The 18,022-nt window shown below is 40.5% G+C and overlaps 1 protein-coding gene across 4 annotated transcripts in view; it reads left to right on the top strand.

Annotated features, from left to right (window-relative positions):
* The window catches only part of IARS (isoleucyl-tRNA synthetase), a 76,765-nt gene that overhangs the window by 23,248 nt on the left and 35,495 nt on the right, over positions 1 to 18,022 (top strand). For all 4 annotated transcript variants that reach the window (XM_021086986.1, XM_021086984.1, XM_021086985.1 and 1 more), the window contains 11 exons: positions 1,594 to 1,681; positions 1,939 to 1,999; positions 5,688 to 5,783; positions 7,920 to 8,042; positions 8,525 to 8,616; positions 9,158 to 9,256; positions 12,189 to 12,315; positions 13,942 to 14,015; positions 14,399 to 14,593; positions 15,697 to 15,783; positions 17,122 to 17,205. In XM_021086986.1, coding sequence (XP_020942645.1) covers positions 1,594 to 1,681; positions 1,939 to 1,999; positions 5,688 to 5,783; positions 7,920 to 8,042; positions 8,525 to 8,616; positions 9,158 to 9,256; positions 12,189 to 12,315; positions 13,942 to 14,015; positions 14,399 to 14,593; positions 15,697 to 15,783; positions 17,122 to 17,205 — 1,126 coding nt within the window. The remainder of the gene's footprint in view (positions 1 to 1,593; positions 1,682 to 1,938; positions 2,000 to 5,687; positions 5,784 to 7,919; positions 8,043 to 8,524; positions 8,617 to 9,157; positions 9,257 to 12,188; positions 12,316 to 13,941; positions 14,016 to 14,398; positions 14,594 to 15,696; positions 15,784 to 17,121; positions 17,206 to 18,022) is intronic.

Below are 18,022 nucleotides of genomic sequence, written 5' to 3'. Positions count from 1 at the left end.
GTGTGTGTGTTAGAGTTTATATTAGCTTTTTTGGCCACCATGAGGCATATGGAGCCCTGCCAGAACAGGGACTAAGACTGTATGTGTGTTCATATTAGCTTTTTTGGCCACCATGAGGCATATGGAGTTCCTAGGCCAGGAATCAGATCCCAGCCACAGTTGTGACCTACACTGCAGCTGAGGCAACACCAGATCCTTAACCTACTGCCCCAGGCCAGGATTAAACCTGCTTCCTGTCAATGCAGAGACACTACCGATCCCATTGAGCCACAGAGGGAACTCCTGTAGTTCTTACAATAAATTATAGTATCATAGAATGGGCACAAGAACTTGAGAACTTCGTGCCTTTCAGATATTCCCTGGTATCAAGTTAACTGTAGTTTTAGTGAGGCCCTTTCCTTGGAGATTTGTATGGAAAAAGAAGATTAGTAACTAGGTTTCAGTAGTTTATGGAGAACAGGGGAAAGCCAGGGAAAGAAAAACTCATAGCCAGGAAAAAATATCTGTCCTACAAGACAGTTAATTTGGTTCACAATAGCTTGTGCTGTCAAAGAAGAATATTGAGAAATGAATAGGAAAGGATTGGGAATCATAAAAGATATTTTTAACTGAGCCCTTAGGAGTAGCTGGGCTAATAATACCTGCCGGGAAAGAGCTCTTCTCCACACAGAGCCTGCCTCTGGTGTCTCCTGCTGCTTCTCTAGGGAAGTGCATTTATGTCTGTTTAAGTTGCCTGTGTCACCTATGAGTCCTGGCTATTCTGTAGTGAGCCTGATGGCCTACACCACAGATTGCAGCAACGCCAGATCCTTTACCCATTGAGTGAGGCTAGGGATCAATCCTGAATCCTCCTGGAGATGGCGTTGGGTCCTTAACCTGCTGAGCCACAACAGGAACTTTCAGAAACATTTCTAATGAGGTTACAAAGATATGTACAAGGATGTTTGTTATTCCCAGTGTTCATAGTAGTAACAATTTGACAACAATTTAAATATCTAGTATTGATATATTAAAAATAACTGTATGTCCATAAAACAGAGTACTATAATACTATTTAAAAGAATGAGAAATATTTTTATGTGCTAATATTTGGGAAGATGTTCATGATGTATTATGTGAAAACAAATTGCAAAACTATATTGAGTTATATCCCATAATTATTGTTACGGGTTTACATAATATGTAAATATGAACACATCTGGAGGAATAGACACTGAAATAGTGTTGGTCGGGGACAGATGAGATTATAGGGAACTTTTACTTTGTGATCTTCTTGTTTTGCTAATGTTATAAATTTTAAACATTCACATAGATTACTTTTCATAGGAGAAAATAAAGATTAATTTACTTAAAATGGATAGATGTGCAATTAACAACAACTGATGAGTTACCTTAATAGCATTTGATATTGTTGTCTCTTTGGTATTTAGAAAGCAAGTGTGCCTTAGCATTCTTTGTCGTGTTCCCTTGTCAGTGCAGAGCACTTTGGATTGAGGTGATACAGGAGCCCCTGGGGGGAAGAATATGCTGATGTGTGTGATTGTCATTGACATGTAATATCATTGAAGTACACTCTTCTCCTTGATCTCATAGATGTTGTCAGAGGAACACTACACATTTTAATGGAAGCCAGATTATCAGCCCTCTATAAGTTAGAGAGTGACTATGAGATCCTTGAAAGGTAAATATTCAAATCATTGATTTGTGTGTGTGTGTGTGTGTTTCTAGCTTTAAAAAGTGAGATACGTTATTGCCCCAAAACTATATTATTCAAGTTTAGTTTTAAGTACTAATACTGAGTATATTCAGGTCACGCATTCCAACACTGATGACTTAGAAGCAAGTAAACCAGAAGGGAGTGAAGACTTGATGCGGCTACAGCCTCATTTCTTAGATGGTTTTAATTTCATTGTGAGTTTACCTTTCTCCTTTTTATAGATTTCCTGGTGCCTGTCTCAAAGGCAAGAAGTATAAGCCCCTGTTTGACTATTTTGTGAAGGTAAGATTAGAGATGATAAGGGCTCCCTACAACCTGTGTATTTGATACATAGAGTGGTATTCCTGTTGTCTTATTGTTACATTGTTTTATGATTGTGCCTGAATCCCAAGTCTGTTTTAATATTTAAAAAATTAAAATCTGTGTTGCCTCTTTGTTTCAGTAATTATAATCCTGTAGGATTTTTTTTTTTTTTTTGGCCACACCCACAGCATATATGGAAGTTCCTGAGCCAGGGATTGAATCTGAGCTGCAATTGTAGCAATGCTGGATCCTTTAACTCACTGCAGCAGACCAGGGATGGAAGCTGCACCTCCACAGTGACCCAAGCCACTACAGTTGATTCCTAACCTAGTGTACCACAGTGGGAACTCCCCCATAGGAATTATTAAATACTTTTCTCATATTACAGGGAGTTTCCATCGTGGCTCAGTGGTTAATGAATTCAGCTAGGAACCATGAGGTTGCGGGTTCGATCCCTGGCCTCGCTCAGGGTTAAGGATCTGGCGTTGCCGTGAGCTATGGTGTAGGTTGCAGACTCGGCTTGGATCCCGAGTTGCTGTGGCTGTGGCATAGGCCAGCAGCTACAGCTCCAATTAGACCCCTAACCTAGGAACCTCCATATGCCGTGGTTGTGGCCCTGGAAAAGACAAAAAGATTAAAAAAAAAAAAATACTTTTCTCATGTTACAAAAGGAATTACTTATATTTGACAAGATTTGTATGTGTATATTTATATTGTTTGAAGTCTACATATCACCTGGGAAAGTCATTGATGTGTTTTTTGGTTTTTGGTTTTACCAATTTAATATAGCGCTAAGAATAAAACTGTGGGCATAAAAGTAAACAGAGTTCATTTCCAGGTACTGACCAGATGGGTGCTTTAAATCATAGGCACCATTACAGAGTTGAAGCATTTGGCAATTTCGTGTTTTAAAAGTCACACAGCTGTTTTATTTGGTTTTTCATTTTCTGGCAACAGAATCTGCAGCTATAGTTGTAAATCCCACCATCACCAAGAAAAGAGCAAAGTCAACAGAAATTTCCTCTTGGTCCTTATTTATAGGTGTTGGAATGAAGTAATGAGCAACACCTTCAGACCTGGTTTTACACATTCTATAGAAATTATATTCATTTGGGTGTGTTATTAGCCAGCAAAACCTTATATCACAGCTCAGGATGAAATATTTGCTTACTTTTCTGGTTCAGTGTGGGGGTAGAATTTGGCTAATGCAGGTGATCTCTGCCATTTGCATTCTGTCCAAAATATCACATCTGTCTCTACATTTTTGTGCACCTGAGTGTTTCTTATCTCCTAGTAGCACTATACCTCATTCCATGTTGCTGCTGATGGACCTTCAAACACTTAACGTGGTCCAGCCCTTCCCTGTGAGCCTGTAGTCACTGGCCAGCACATTCCTTAGTGGGTATTCTTCACTTAGCACAAGGCAGTCCTCCTTCCCAACCACCTTCCCTAATGTTGATTGACACATATCTTTTGCTTCCATCAAACTGGCCCTTTCCCACCCCCACCCCTCCACCCCCTGTCTTTGTTGGGTTTTTTTGTTGTTGTTGTTTGTTTTTTTCCAAACCCACAGCATGAAGGAGGTTCCAAGGGCAGGGCTGGAACAAGTACCACAGCAGCCATTCAAGCTTGTACAGTAACAATACCAGATCCTTAACCTGCTGTATCACAAGGGAATTCCCCCTGCCTTTGTTTTTATTAAGTGTTCCTCCCCTTTTAAAAGAAAACCCTTCACCTTTCTTTAATGTTATACTTTTCTTGATACTCTTCAAGGCTAAACTCAGATGTCATCTGAAAAAAATAAAAAGTGTTTTATGAAATGCTTTGGTTTCTCCCTCTGAAAAATTCGTAACTACATTCTTCTAACTGTATCTTAACATGTTTTATTTTATATTGTATATGTATTTGTCTTAAAACTCATACTAGAAAAAATAAAAATAAAAACTTACTACAATAGATCAGTGACCTTCCTGAATTATAGATCCTATTGAGAATCTGAGGAAAGCCCAGCCCTCTCAAAAAATGCGCATGGATACAATAGGTAGGAACTTTGGGTCAAGTCAAAAGTCTGTCTAGAATATACACTCAGTTCATACTGATAGAAGTTATTAAGAGTAGCACCTATCCGTTCAGTTAACTTCCTGAAATTTTCTGAAACATTTGGTGAGTTTTAGAAAGGTGCTACAAATTTTTTGACCTAGGACCAAATCATCTGATGTATATATAAAATACACACATGTTCTTAACTACTAAGTGGGAGCCATGGGAATGGGTGTTCTCTGTGAAAGGCAGCAGCATAGCCTCTGTGTGAATGCTGACCCAGCTCTGCCTTGACATGGGCAGCATCTAGAATTGGACTTTGAGAGATAGGAATGTAGTGCAGAGTTTCTTGGTCTACAGTTAGAAACAGCAAGATACCTGTGGGTTCTGTGTTTTTATATCTGATTCTAAGGACACACGTATTCTCTCTCGATGTTTAAACTATTGAAGACATACCTTTTAGCACCTATCATACCACACCAAAAAATATTTAGGTGATTTGGGTTATGGCAATTAAAAATGCTTGGTTATTTTTCCAGTTTATTTTTCAGTGAATACCAAACAATTAAAGAGCTGTGATATAGTTGAAAATAACACTGTGTGTGGAACCAGAAGACCTTTCAGGTCCTGCCATCATTACTGGTTGTGTGGTTTGGGCAAACCATTTTATCTTTGTTTAGAGTTTGTTCATCTGTGAAATTCAGATACAGCCAGAACATTTTTAAAACAATAGGATTATAGAATTAAGTATGGAAATCATTTCTCTAAATACTCTTTACAAATGCAGAGAGATAAGAAAGCAAAGGGCCAGTTTGGCTGAAATAAAGGGTATGTGAAAAAAACATCACAAGGTAAAGGTGGAAAAGGTAGGTCTGTAGTCTTATGTGTGAACCCAACTCTCTTGTTGTTACAAAGAAACTGGAAACTTTTCCCCTCAGTGTTGCAGTAGGTGGAGTGCCTGTAGCAGAGCCTTGTAGCTCGCCCGCATCCCTGATTCTTTCAGGGTTTGCCATTACTGAATAACTTGAGCTGGACTGAAAGGAAAAGGAGCTGCAAAGCACATGCAGTGATCGAAAGTAAACCAGGAAGGGAATTGTTGAGGGAGCACATCTTCTTTTCATGATGAATTGCATGCTGGTGCAGGGGTGAGGTAGGAAGAACACAGCTTTGTGGCTGAGAGAGATAGACATTTTTTCTGCAAGTCTTCAGATGCTTATTTCCTATGCTTTTTGTTTTTTTTGTTTTTTTTTTGGCCTCCTGGATCAGGGATCAGATCCGAGCCACAGTTTCAACTTAAGCCACAGCTGCAACAACACCAGGTTCTTAACCCACTGTGCTAGGCCAGGGATTGAACCTGCATCTCAGTGTTCCCAGGATGCCTCCGATCCCGTTGCACCACAGTGGGAACTCCACAATACTTATTTCATTATAAGTAATATAATGGAAAAGATATAATTAATTAGCATGTTTCTTCCCAATCTGAATTATTCTAGTCTTTGTTTCCTATTTCTGAAAATAATTTTGCATGTTAAAAGGTTTTTCAGGCTTTTACCAAAAACTGTTATTAAGTTAATATTATGATATGGTATTGCTTCATCCTTTAAGCCTGAAAATCTTTCTTTTCCAGTGTAAAGAGAATGGTGCTTTTACTGTGCTCGTGGACAACTATGTGAAGGAGGAAGAAGGCACTGGGGTTGTGCACCAGGCCCCTTACTTCGGTGCTGTGAGTAGTATATCACTTTTGTAGATGTATTTATAAATTTATGTATTTATTAAGTAAACGTCAATGGCCACTGAGTTGTGTCCTTTGTGTGTGTGTGTTTATGTGAGAGAGATTTTTCTCACTCATGTTCATAGTGTGGAATCAACCTCTTCAGGCTCACCACCCCCAAAGATGGCTTACAAAACTTGCATCTACAAGTCGTTGTCACCCTGATCTGATTTCTGAAAATAGTAGGCTAAATCCTGGGTGTTGCTATGCATTTAATCTTTCTAAAAGGCGTGCTGTGTTTTCATTCATCATAATTTACTTGCAGTACATTTTGTTCTTTGTGGCATGCAGTTCTGTGAGTTTCGACGAGGGCATAGAATCAGACAGTCAGCATGGCTACCAAAATTCGAAAAAGTTCCATCATATCTGCTGTGGGTTTGGGGTTTTTTTTTCCCTTTTTTTTTTCTTTTCTTTCTTTTTTTTTTTTTTTTTCTTTTTTGGGTAACATCCATTCATGTGGATATTCCTGGGCCAGGTGTCAAACCCAAGCCACAGCAGCAATCCAGGGTTTTCCTTCAGGACCAAGCTGTCACTACACTTGCTGTTAGCACACCCACATGTCACATCACACCAGGCGTTCTCTCAGTGTAGTGAGAGTTGGACACAAGCCCAGGTGGAATCCTACTGGCTTTCTAGCTTGTTTTGGAGTCATACCTGGGTGCGGTTTCACTATTTAGTCTAAGACAATCTATTTTATTTTTATTTTTGGCTTTTTAGGGCAGCACCTAAGGCATATGGAAGTTTTCCAGGCAAGGGGTCGAATCGGAGATGTAGCTTCTGGCCTATACAACAGCCACAGCAACGCTAGATCTGAGCCGAGTCTGTGACCTGTACCATAGCTAAAGGCAATGCCTGATCCCCAACCCACTGAGCAAGGCCAGGAATCAAACCTACATCCCCAGGATACCAGTCAGATTTGCTTCTGCTACACCACAATGGGAATTCCCCTAAGACAATTAATTTTAGATTCAAGTAGCACAGAGGGGAAGACTTTGGACTGTGGAACCAGGCTGTTTGGTTTTGAATCTGATCATTGCCACTTTGCAACTAAGTTGTTTTGGTTTGGTTTGGTTTTTGTGTGTGTGTGTGCCTGAGCTTTTTCATCTATAAAATGGGGATGCTTGCTGGTTTATCTGAGAGGAACACATGGTGAAAACCCAGTACACCTATCTTCCTCACAGGATCATTAAAAAGATTAATGTAATGGAGTCTGGTGTTCAGAGCACTGTCTGACATGGCACTTTATAAGTCTTTGCTCAGATTATTGTTAACATTTCTCAAAATGTATTCCTGAAGCATCATGGTGTATGCTATGCTGCATGAGGCCAAAGTTACTTATTTGTAGTGAATACTTAGGATTTAGATTATTGTGCCATTCTTTTTTTTTTTTCAGGGCTGCACACTCAGCATTATGGAAGTTTCAGGGATAGGGGTCAAATTGGAGGTACAGCTGCTGGCCACAGCCACACCAGATCCAAGCCGTGTCTGCAACCTACACCACAGCTCATGGCAATACCAGATCTTTAACCCACTGAGCGAGGCCAGGGATCAAACGAGCATACGCATGGATACTAGTCATTCATTTCCCCTGCGCCACAGTGGGAACTCCCAAGATCAGTGTGCCATTCTTTCAGGTACTCCTTGGAAGATGCAAATCCAGATGCACGTCAAGCATCATGCAATACTAGATAGTTCATACTGTACATCTGTGTGTGCTTCTGCTTTGTGCATACATGTATGTGTATACATGCCACTGTTATAAATCAAATTTGATTTTGTTCTTACACATTTACATGTTTCATCTTCTCATTTAGTGAATGATCTGTGAAGTAATAACTGGGAAGACTGGGCTTGATTACTGCAAGGCTCTGAGAGTGAATGATCCTTGAATTAACTTCAGTTGAGAGAATAATGAAAGTTAATTGCATTTATGTATCAGAATACTGATGAGAAATTCTCCTGTAAATGTATCACCTCGTACATTTATCACCTCGTACATTTATCACCTCGTACATAGCTTCTCTCTCGCTATGCCCGCACTCCTGTCTTATTCTTCCCTCCTCCCACCTTCTTTCTCCCTTTCCCCAGGATGACTATCGGGTCTGTGTGGACTTTAACATCATTCAGAAAGACTCTCCCCCTGTGTGCCCTGTGGATGCTTCAGGCTGTTTCACGGAAGAAGTGACGGATTTTGCAGGACAGTATGTGAAGGTTTGTATTTCTGTGGCTTCATCATACTGTTTTTCTGATGTCAGTTTCATCATACTTCTTTCATTAATCAGTTTTTTGTTAAATAGCTTCTATATTGGGTTTTTTTTTCCCCCAGGAAGTTGGTTTGGTTTTGTTTCAGAACATATTATCAGCTGTATTCCAAGGGTCTAATATCTTCCAAGAAAGCATGCTGTAATTTCAAGAGCAGGAACCAGAAAAAAATGGGCTCTGATAATGACTCAGGAAGCAGTTTCTGACCTTGGGTTAATCAGTGCTGATTGAAAACTTAAACAGCAGGGAACTTTAAAAAAAACTTAACATTCTACGTGGCTAAAATGTGGACCAAGTAATACATTTGTTGTATTTGCCTTTTATTCATAGTAAAGCTATCAAAATAACAGATTTTAGTAGGATATTTAATTTTATTGTATTACTGAATATTGTAGGATATTTTAATGGCAGATTTTAATTTTTTTTGATAGGATGCTGACAAAAATATCATCAGGACCCTAAAGGAGCAAGGTCGACTTCTTATTGCCAGCACCTTCACCCACAGCTACCCTTTCTGCTGGAGGTGAGATGAAATGAAGCTAGAGTTTGAATGTGTGGATACTCTTGATAAGTGTGCCCATTCCATCCATTTGTGGTTCCAGTCTCATGTGTACCCCTTAGAATTAGTGTTATTCTCATTTTAAGGAGGATTTTTTGAATTCATATGTAGTTATTTCTTTCCTCAAGTATCATGTAAGAAATAGAGACATACACAAATATGTTTTGTGTTAAGGTTACATTTCTCTGGCATGAGATATATCTCTCAAATTTTCTAGTGGAATTTAGGGAGAAATATTCGTGATGCAAGTTTTTAATTAGATAACTATCACACAGGCGGAACTCCATTTTCTTTCTTATCTTGTTATATTAGCTTTCCCTTCTTGGTATTGTGAAGGGACATGATCATCACTAAGGATACTGATACTAGTATTTTCAATAAAATTGAATATCAGCAGAAGGCCTAGCAGGTGGTAGGGATGTCAGTGAGAAACCAAAGGGCATTCTTGCTCTGGGCCCCTGCATACCTCAGTCTGAACAGCCTGGTTCTACATTTGTTTCCCCAGGTCAGACACTCCCCTCATTTACAAAGCAGTGCCTAGCTGGTTCGTTCGGGTGGAGCACATGGTGGAACAGCTGCTGGGGAACAATGACCTGTGCTACTGGTGAGCAGGGAGACGTGTGTCTTCATAATGTCCTTTGTCATTTGGTTATCATTGATTGACACTTACCTCAGGTTATAATAATTTTAAAAGCAATATACAATTTTGTATATAGTAATAATAGCTATTTTTACTATATTCAGGAATAAATAGAACACAAAATAAAAGATAAACACAAATAATGGAACACAAAGTAATTTAAAGAATATTATGTAGCAAAAGTAGCATCCTTTTATGACGAAACTTACAGGGGAACATTTTTTAACCCTTTGGAAATGAGAAACTGCCGTTTATTTGATTTTAAAAGAATGAGGCGTTCCCGCCGTGGCTCAGTGCTTAACGAGTCTTACTAAGAACCGTGAGGTTTCAGGTTCGATCCCTGGCCTCAATCAGTGGGTTAAGGATCTGGCATTGCTGTGAGCTGTTACGTAGGTCGCAGATGCGGCTCTGATCCCGCGTTGCTGTGGCTGTGGTGTAGGCTGACAGCTATAGCTCCTATTCGACCCCTAGCCTCAAACTACTGTATGCCATGAGTGCAGCCCTAAAAAAAAATTAAAATTAAAATTAAAAAATGGAATGACTTTGGAAAAATGCCTAGTTGTTCTCTCAGAGTCCATTAGGCTTAAATAACTGTCATTTTAAGGATAAACATTTATTTTTGGATGTATGTACAGAAGCCATTGACATTTACTATTTTGGACACTTGTTGGACTCCTAAAACACCATGATGTCTTGTGCACACTGACTTCATGGGTAAGCACTTCAGCTTCAGAAGCCTTGCTCCCCTCAGCTAATATCTAAACTTTAGAGAGGTGTTAGAGTACTCCCCCCTTCTTCCATGGGGGTTCTGTTTCAAGACCCCCAGTGGATACCTGAAACCAAAAGTAGTACCAAACCCTACGCTGTATGTGCAGTGTTCTTCATGTACTTACATACCTACGATAAAGTTTAATTCATAAATATTCAGTAATAGAATATCTGAATTTCTGACATCACTGCTTTTGCACTTTGGGGCCACTATTGAGTAAAATAAAGAGTTGTTTGAACACGGGAGCTGAGATAACCAGCAATGGGTTGTAACCGCCGAGGTGGCTATTAGGTGGCCAACGGGCAGGTAGTACACACAGCCTGGATACTCCTGACCAAGGGATAGTTCAGTCCCCAAGCAGGGTGGAGTGCAAGGGCACAACTCCTCATGCTGCCTAGGACTGTGTGCAACTTAAAACCTAAGACCTTTTTTTTGCTTTTTGGGGCTGCACTCATGGTATATGGAGGTTCCCAGGCTGGGGTCAAATTGGAGCTGGAGCTGCCAGCCTACACCACAGCCACAGCAGCATAGGATCCGAGCTGCGTTTGCGACCTATGCCACACATCTCACGGCAACACCAGATCCTTAACCCACTGAACAAGGCCAGGGATCAAACCCACAACCTCATGGTTCCTTGTCAGATTCATTTCTGCTGAGCCATGATGGCAACTCCAAAACTTAAGAATTTTTTATTCCTGAAGTTTTCCTTTTAAGCTATTTGGACCACAGTTGACTGTGGGTAACTGAAACCACATTAAGTGAAACTGCAGATAAGGGGGACTACTATACTTCAACCTATAGATGCAAATATGATATAAGATTATGTATTCCAGAAGAATGTTTTTCACTGAAAGTTTTGAGGGTAATCGCTCTTTCTTAATTCCCCCAAGAATCCAACTTGACTTTAAAAACTGCATTTGATTTTGGAAGAATGGGGAAATCTCAGGGCAATAAAAGGAAACTATAGCTTTCTTTATTTCTTAGCAAAGTGACTCTGATTTCTTAAAAAGCAATTTTTTGACTTTTATACTTAAGAAGCTCTTTAGTTTCCTAGTGGAGTGCTACGTATGGAATATTAGTATGGTGTCATCGTTGGACGGGGTGGAAATGTGCTGAGAGAGGGAGGTCCAGGCCTCTAAGTTGACTCAGGATGGTAACTGCAGCACCTGAGAAGACAGGATGTTTGGGAGCCTAGAAGTGCCCTAATTCTGCTTTGGGCTTGGGAATGTTTCTTACAAAGCTGAACTTTAAAGGATAAGGAGTCATTGACTAGCCAGAGACAGTAGGAGCCTTGGGGAAGGAAGGTGGTAGAGGATATTATCAAGGTGGAGGGAAAGGCAGTGAGGTGAGAAGCTGCATTCTAAGGAACTTGCCTTAAGGCTAGCAGGGGGACTACAGGTGAGCCTGGGAGAGGCAGCTACCCACCCACTACAGATAGCCCACCTGTTTTTCGTACTCTTACTTTGTTTTGTTTTTTTGTTTGTTTGTTTGTTTTGTTTTTTTAGGGCCGCACCCTAGGTTCCCAGGCTAGGGGTCTAATCAGAGCTGTAGCTACTGGCCTATGCCACAGCCACAGCCACAGCAATTCAGGATCCGAGCTGCATCTGTTGACCTACACCACAGGTCACAGCAATGCTGGATCCTTAACCCACTGAGTGAGGCAGGGATTGAACCTGTGTCCTCATGAATACCAGTCAAATTCGTTTCCACTGAGCCACGACAGGAACTCCTCGGACTCTTACTTTGTAGATGATCAAGAGGCCCTGCTAATGAGTTTGAGTAAAAGCATTTGTTGTGTGTATGATCTGAAGACTAGGTCTGAGTGGGAATTGGCTGGCTGTGATAATGGGATTGCTTAAGGGACTGGGGCAGTCCTCCAGGTGGAGAGCGGGACAGGAAAGCTTGTGTACGGTGGGGTTTCATAACACAAAGCATCTTTCCTGGGATGAATTCACAGCAGCAGCGGCCACTATGGGTCTGCTGTCCTGTCCGTGCAGAAAACATCCTCCTAGGAGTGAGCTCAGTGCTGGGAGAGCATTAGGTTCACAAAGCTTTATACAAAGGGTCTAGTTTACAAGTTTACTCACTGATGTTCCTATGTGATTGGTTATTAACTATTTATTGCAGGGTCCCAGAGTTTGTGCGTGAAAAGCGATTTGGAAATTGGCTGAAAGATGCACGTGACTGGGCAATTTCCAGAAACAGATACTGGGGCACTCCTATCCCACTGTGGGTCAGTGATGACTTCGAGGAGGTGAGGCAGGGCAGTGTTTCCTTTCGTTGATCTCTGTTGAAGTACTTCATTCATGCATCTCAAGGTGGTGTAAAAGAGTATTTATTTCTTTTTTTATTTGCCCCTTTCTTTTTTCATCAATTATTTTTTCTCTGTTCCTTCCTAGAATCATGACAAATAAGAGTATGTTTTCAGGGTTTTAATTTGTTTTTACTTTACTTTTATTTTAAATGTAAGTATTTTCCCTCTGTGTAAAAGTGAAGGGTACAGTTTGTATTTTTCTCAGGGAAATCCTTACATTGTTTTTTTTTTGTGTTACTCAGATCTCTTTTTCTCCTTGTGAGTTTTTCATGGACAGAGCAGACTCCACACCCTGCACTAAGTCACAGCATATTAAACTGACCTTGGAGTAATTGAAAAGGACAATTTAAGGAGTTCCTGCTGTGGCACAGTGGGATCGGTGGCATCTTGGGAGCCCTGGGATGCAGATTTGATTCCCCAGCCCAGCACAGTGGGTTAAGGATCCAGTCGCAGCTATAGCTCGGATCTGATCCCTGGCCGGGGAACTCCATATACCATGGGGTGGCCACAAAGTAGGGGAGCACTTAAAAGAAATTAGCAAAGCATTGCAAACCTTTATAAAATCAAGTGTTTCTTCGTGTATCTCTTTATAAGTACATACAGATGTACAGGAAGTGCATATATATGTGTGTCTCTATATAAATATGTACATACATATAGAAGGTATTCCCTTCTATCCAGGGCTGAGAGTGATAGAACAGTCATGAGTAGTAGCAACCCTGGGACCTCAGTAAATCTCCAACAGGGACCTAAAAGGCAACAGTGAAGGCTGAATTGGAGGACTTTTCAGGACTGAGCAGGAAGGGCAGAGAAAAAGGATGTGGGTGTTCATTATGTAGCAGATGACCTCTCGGGGCGAACATGCAACTGTTTCTGCTGGTATGGCCCAGCTGCTTAGCCTCTGTCGATGTCTCCCCCTGTCCTAAGTGTCCCTGCTGGACCCTTTCCCAGCCTCCTTACATGAGCATAATCCTATTATCTTGCAGTCTGATCATTTCATCCAGTCCATGCACACTACATCAGTTCTAGTTTTGGCTTGGAAAGATTTCAGATTAAAGAGACAAATTCAAATGCCAGGAAGAAACTAAGATACCTTAGAGCAATAGTCTAGGCAGTTTCACTTAAGCTGTTTATTTTTGGCAGAGATTTGGGCATCATAAGCCTTCAAGAAATACTTACTGAAATGGTGGGATTAAACTCTCTCCATGTAGGAGTCCCCTCTGATATGGGGGAGGCAGCAAAGAAGTGAGCCCTGCTCTACTTGTTTATACAGGGACTTCGGGCACAATAGGTTAAAGATCCAGTATAGCCACAGCTGTGGCATAGGTGGCAGTTGCGACACAGGTTTAATTCCTAGCCTAGGAACTTCCACGTGCCATGGGAGCGGCAAAAAATAAACAAGACTGTAGGTCATGAACGGCTGAGGGTGAGCCACATTGATTGCAAACGTCTTGAAGATCAAAGGTTTCTCAAACTAAATGTGAATTAACATATAAAGTAATATAAAGTAACTCTGTGTGATCCTTGGCTCTGAGGCACTCTGGCTTTTTAACTTTGTTTTGACAGGTAGTGTGCATTGGGTCAGTGGCAGAACTTGAAGAACTATCAGGAGCAAAGGTCTCAGATCTCCACAGAGAGAGGTCAGTTTCTGAATGTTTGGTGCACTTCAGTTCTATTCTGAGAGTATCGGGCTAGGTCCTAGCCAGTTTGAACATGGCCTCTATAGCAGATCACAGAGTCACATGTAGAAATCAAACACTAGATTGCTCGATTACTTTGTTGTTGATGATTCTGAGGAAAGGTGGCCTCTGTCCTTGAGTTAAGTGTCAGGAGACTTTGGCATATATATAACCTTTCAGATTGAGCACTCATAGTGCTCTCTGAAAACCTGTGATAACTGTCAGTATTTCTGTTTGCAGATGCATATGAAAGCTGTGAGGGCATTCTGTTTCCTCTTGGCAATTAAACTGTAAGTTATGTTTTGCTTAAAGTTAATAGAAATGGCTACTTCTTTGTTTATTAGCATTGACCACCTGACCATTCCTTCACGCTGTGGGAAAGGATTGTTGCATCGCATCTCTGAAGTGTTTGACTGTTGGTTCGAGAGTGGCAGCATGCCCTATGCTCAGATTCATTATCCATTTGAAAACAAGAGGGAGTTTGAGGATTCATTTCCTGCAGACTTCATTGCTGAAGGCATTGACCAAACCAGAGGATGGTATGTTCCTTGTTCTTTTGAAATGTTTTATTGATTTGATTTGATGTGATTTGATTTAGCAGGTTAACTGAGCACCTAGCACTTGAAGTGCTGGGGAGATTATGTTAAGCAAGACAGGCTTTGCTCCTGCCCTCTGTCTCTCACCACCAAACATCCCATAAAAGTATCTTTTCAGTAAGAATCTCTCAGAACTCTAGGGCTGTAGCTTCAAATTATAGTTTGAATTATTTGACATTTTGGAATACAGAGATTTGTTATATTAGAAGAATAGGTGATACAAAACAGTGTTTACTTTTGTTTACTTTAAAACAATGTCCTCTATTCAAGTCATTTACTCGAATGTTTAGTATTTACATACAAGATGATGTGTTGGGTGCTACAAATTTGAGGGAGCATTGAAAATATACTCAAATGTTAAGGCTAGCTTTATAAAATTAATATTCTTAAAAAATCCAGATGGGTGTGGGGGGGAGCATAGGGAGCATTTTGGCATTGATCTCATCAGGCGCCTTATCTAAAACAGTACTCTCATTTTCTTAATTAGAAAAAGATGAGTTATCTTCACTTCATGGATGAGCTTGGCTGACCCAGGTTCTGATTATACTTTCCATTAGTAATGTTTCTGCAGGAGTGTTTAAGGAATATTGGTGTCATCAGACGGTCCCATATAACCTCATATTAAAGGCAGTACGCCTCTCTGGATTTTCACCCTGGCATTTCTGGGAGGTCTCAGAGGCCGTCCCGGCGCCACCCTGCTCTGCCTTGGGGCTGTCCAGTAGCTCCCCTGAGGAAGGTGATAATACTGTTCCCAGCAGGGAGTCACTACCTCACTCCAGGGCTTTATTTGCTTTAAATAAAGCGCATTTTATTTTTTTCTAGTGAGAAGCTCTAGTATGATTGCTTTGCAGTAGGTCCAGAGCCTAATTTTTCAGCACTTTCCGGATCATTCTAATGTGTCACCGTTGCTTTAAGTGATTATCAAGAAGTGCAACTTACCTAAAATAGAAATTCAGTCCAATAAGTAAACACAGTTTTCTTTCCTTTGCTTGAATTCCTTTTCTTATTTTATTGAACTCTTTCTCTGTGGATTCTTTTTGCCCCAGGTTTTACACCCTGTTGGTGCTGGCCACAGCTCTCTTTGGACGGCCACCATTCAAAAATGTGATTGTGAACGGACTTGTCCTGGCAAGGCAGGTTACTCCTTTGTGTAATGATGAGTTCTAGTTCCTGATCTTAATTCTTGAGGCATGTTCTGGTGGGATCTAACCATTTTTTGGTGAATATAGGAATTTAGGAATGCCCCAGCTCTGTTCCTACTCTTTTTCTTCCCTCTGCTTTTATACTTCTTCCTGCTCTCCTTTTCATCTAATACCTCTTTTGTGCCCTTCTCTAGCAACTCCCATGGTATTCCTAGCAATGAAATTACGTTTGTTATTTAGAAACACACAAACTTCTTTTGCTTATAGCTCTTATTTAATCTGTACACTAGTCCTTAATGCAGATTTTTGTTACCTTTTCTTTAATATATGAGGAATCTATTGGTTCTAAAGACATTATAGGGGAGTCCTTTTTTCCCTTGGTGTCTATTGCCTCTAGTCACTAAAAGTAAAAAACAAAAAAAAACAAAAAAAAAAAGGAAATAAAATCTTTATGCATCCGTACCTTGCTTCATGTGCCATTCAAGTCATGGGATGACACCTAACATTGTGCCAGATCATGTCTTAAGCATTTACACGTCTTCACTCATTTATCCCCAGAACTATTTGATATTGGTCCTTTAATTGTCCATTTTGACATTTGAGGAATTTGAGATGCAGAAAAATTAAGGTCACATATCAAATGAGTGATAAATTCAAGTTCTGTACCCAGATGGTCTGGCTCTATGGTCTGTTTTATTTTTTATTTTTTTAATCGAAAATCTTATATCATTGTGTGGTTAAAAAAAAATTGTCTTTTTAGGCCTGCTCATGTGGCACAACTCAGCTCAGATCCCATGTTGCTGTGGCTGTGGTGTAGTCCGACAGCTATAGCTCCGATTAGACCCCTAGCCTGGGAACCTCCATGTGCCGCAGGTGCAGCCCTAAAAAGACAAAAAAAAAAAAAAAACCCCAAAAAACGTAGTTACTGTTCGTAGCTGAGCAGTGTTCCATGGTGACCCACCGTTTGACCTTTCACCTGCTAAAAGATATTGGGTTGTTTCCATTGTTTGCTCTCTGTGAATAAAGCTGTGAATTTTCAATATAGGGTTTGTGTGAATATAAGTTTTTATTTCACTGGGCTAAATGCCAAGGCTGTGTTTTTAACTATTACACTCTGGTATCTTCCTGAAACTTATCCATTTTCTCACTGCAGTATTCAAAAAGACGCTTAAACAGATATTAACAAAACAGTCTTATTGTTGTGCCTTAATAGTAGCTTGTGTCCCATTTGCACTTACGTATTCCAATTTGTAGATAATCTGTGACCATATATAAAGGTAAACTGTGATGTTGATTTATTTAATTGGACTCTCTCTATTGTTTTTTAAGTGATGGCCAAAAAATGAGCAAACGAAAAAAGAATTATCCAGATCCACTTTCAATCATCCATAAATATGGTGCTGATGCCCTCAGGTACAAACCAGTGCTATGTGTGTATTTGTCATTTCCTATGTCAACATCTAACGTTCTTTTGATCATGTTTTCAGGGATGTTGATCGTTCCATACATTTGGTTTATAATTAGCTTATTTATTTATTTATTTTTTGTCTTTTCTAGGGTCGCACCCATGGCCCATGGAGGTTCCCAGGCTAGGGGTCTTATCGGCGCCTACACCACAGCCACAGCAACGCCAGATCCGAGCTGTGTCTGCCACCTACACCACAGCTCATGGCAATGCTGGATCCTTAACCCACTGAGCAAGGCCAGGGATCAAACCCACAGCCTCATGGTTTCTAATCAGATTTGTTAACCACTGAGCCACAACAGGAACTCCTATAATTAGCTTTTTTAAAATGCACCTCTCTTACATGGAGAATCACACTGGTATAATGTTGATGTTAAACTCCCCTGGCGGTTTTCTAAATAATAAAGACATTTCTATATGTAGAGGTCTTTTGGAATATGGGGATCTTTGTTGGGTTTTATTGAGTAGCACAGGTACTTCCTAGTTGCTGGTGCCTCTGCCTCACTCCCGCTCTCTCTCTGTAGGTTTCCTGTCTTATTGGTGTTAGATTCTCTCTCTCTCTTTTTTTTTTTTTTTTTTTTTTTTTTTTTTTTGTCTTTTTGCCTTTTTGGCTTTTTTGGGGCTGCTCCCGTGGCATATGGAGGTTCCCAGGCTAGGGGTCCAATTAGAGTTGTAGCTGCCAAGCCTACGCCAGAGCCACAGCCATGTGGGATCCAAGCTGCCTCTGCAACCCTACAGCACAGCTCATGGCAATGCCAGATCCTT

The sequence above is a fragment of the Sus scrofa genome, chromosome 3, assembly GCF_000003025.6.
Source record: "Sus scrofa isolate TJ Tabasco breed Duroc chromosome 3, Sscrofa11.1, whole genome shotgun sequence".
NCBI lineage: Eukaryota > Metazoa > Chordata > Mammalia > Artiodactyla > Suidae > Sus > Sus scrofa.
This window is presented reverse-complemented; position numbering and strand designations above follow the sequence as displayed.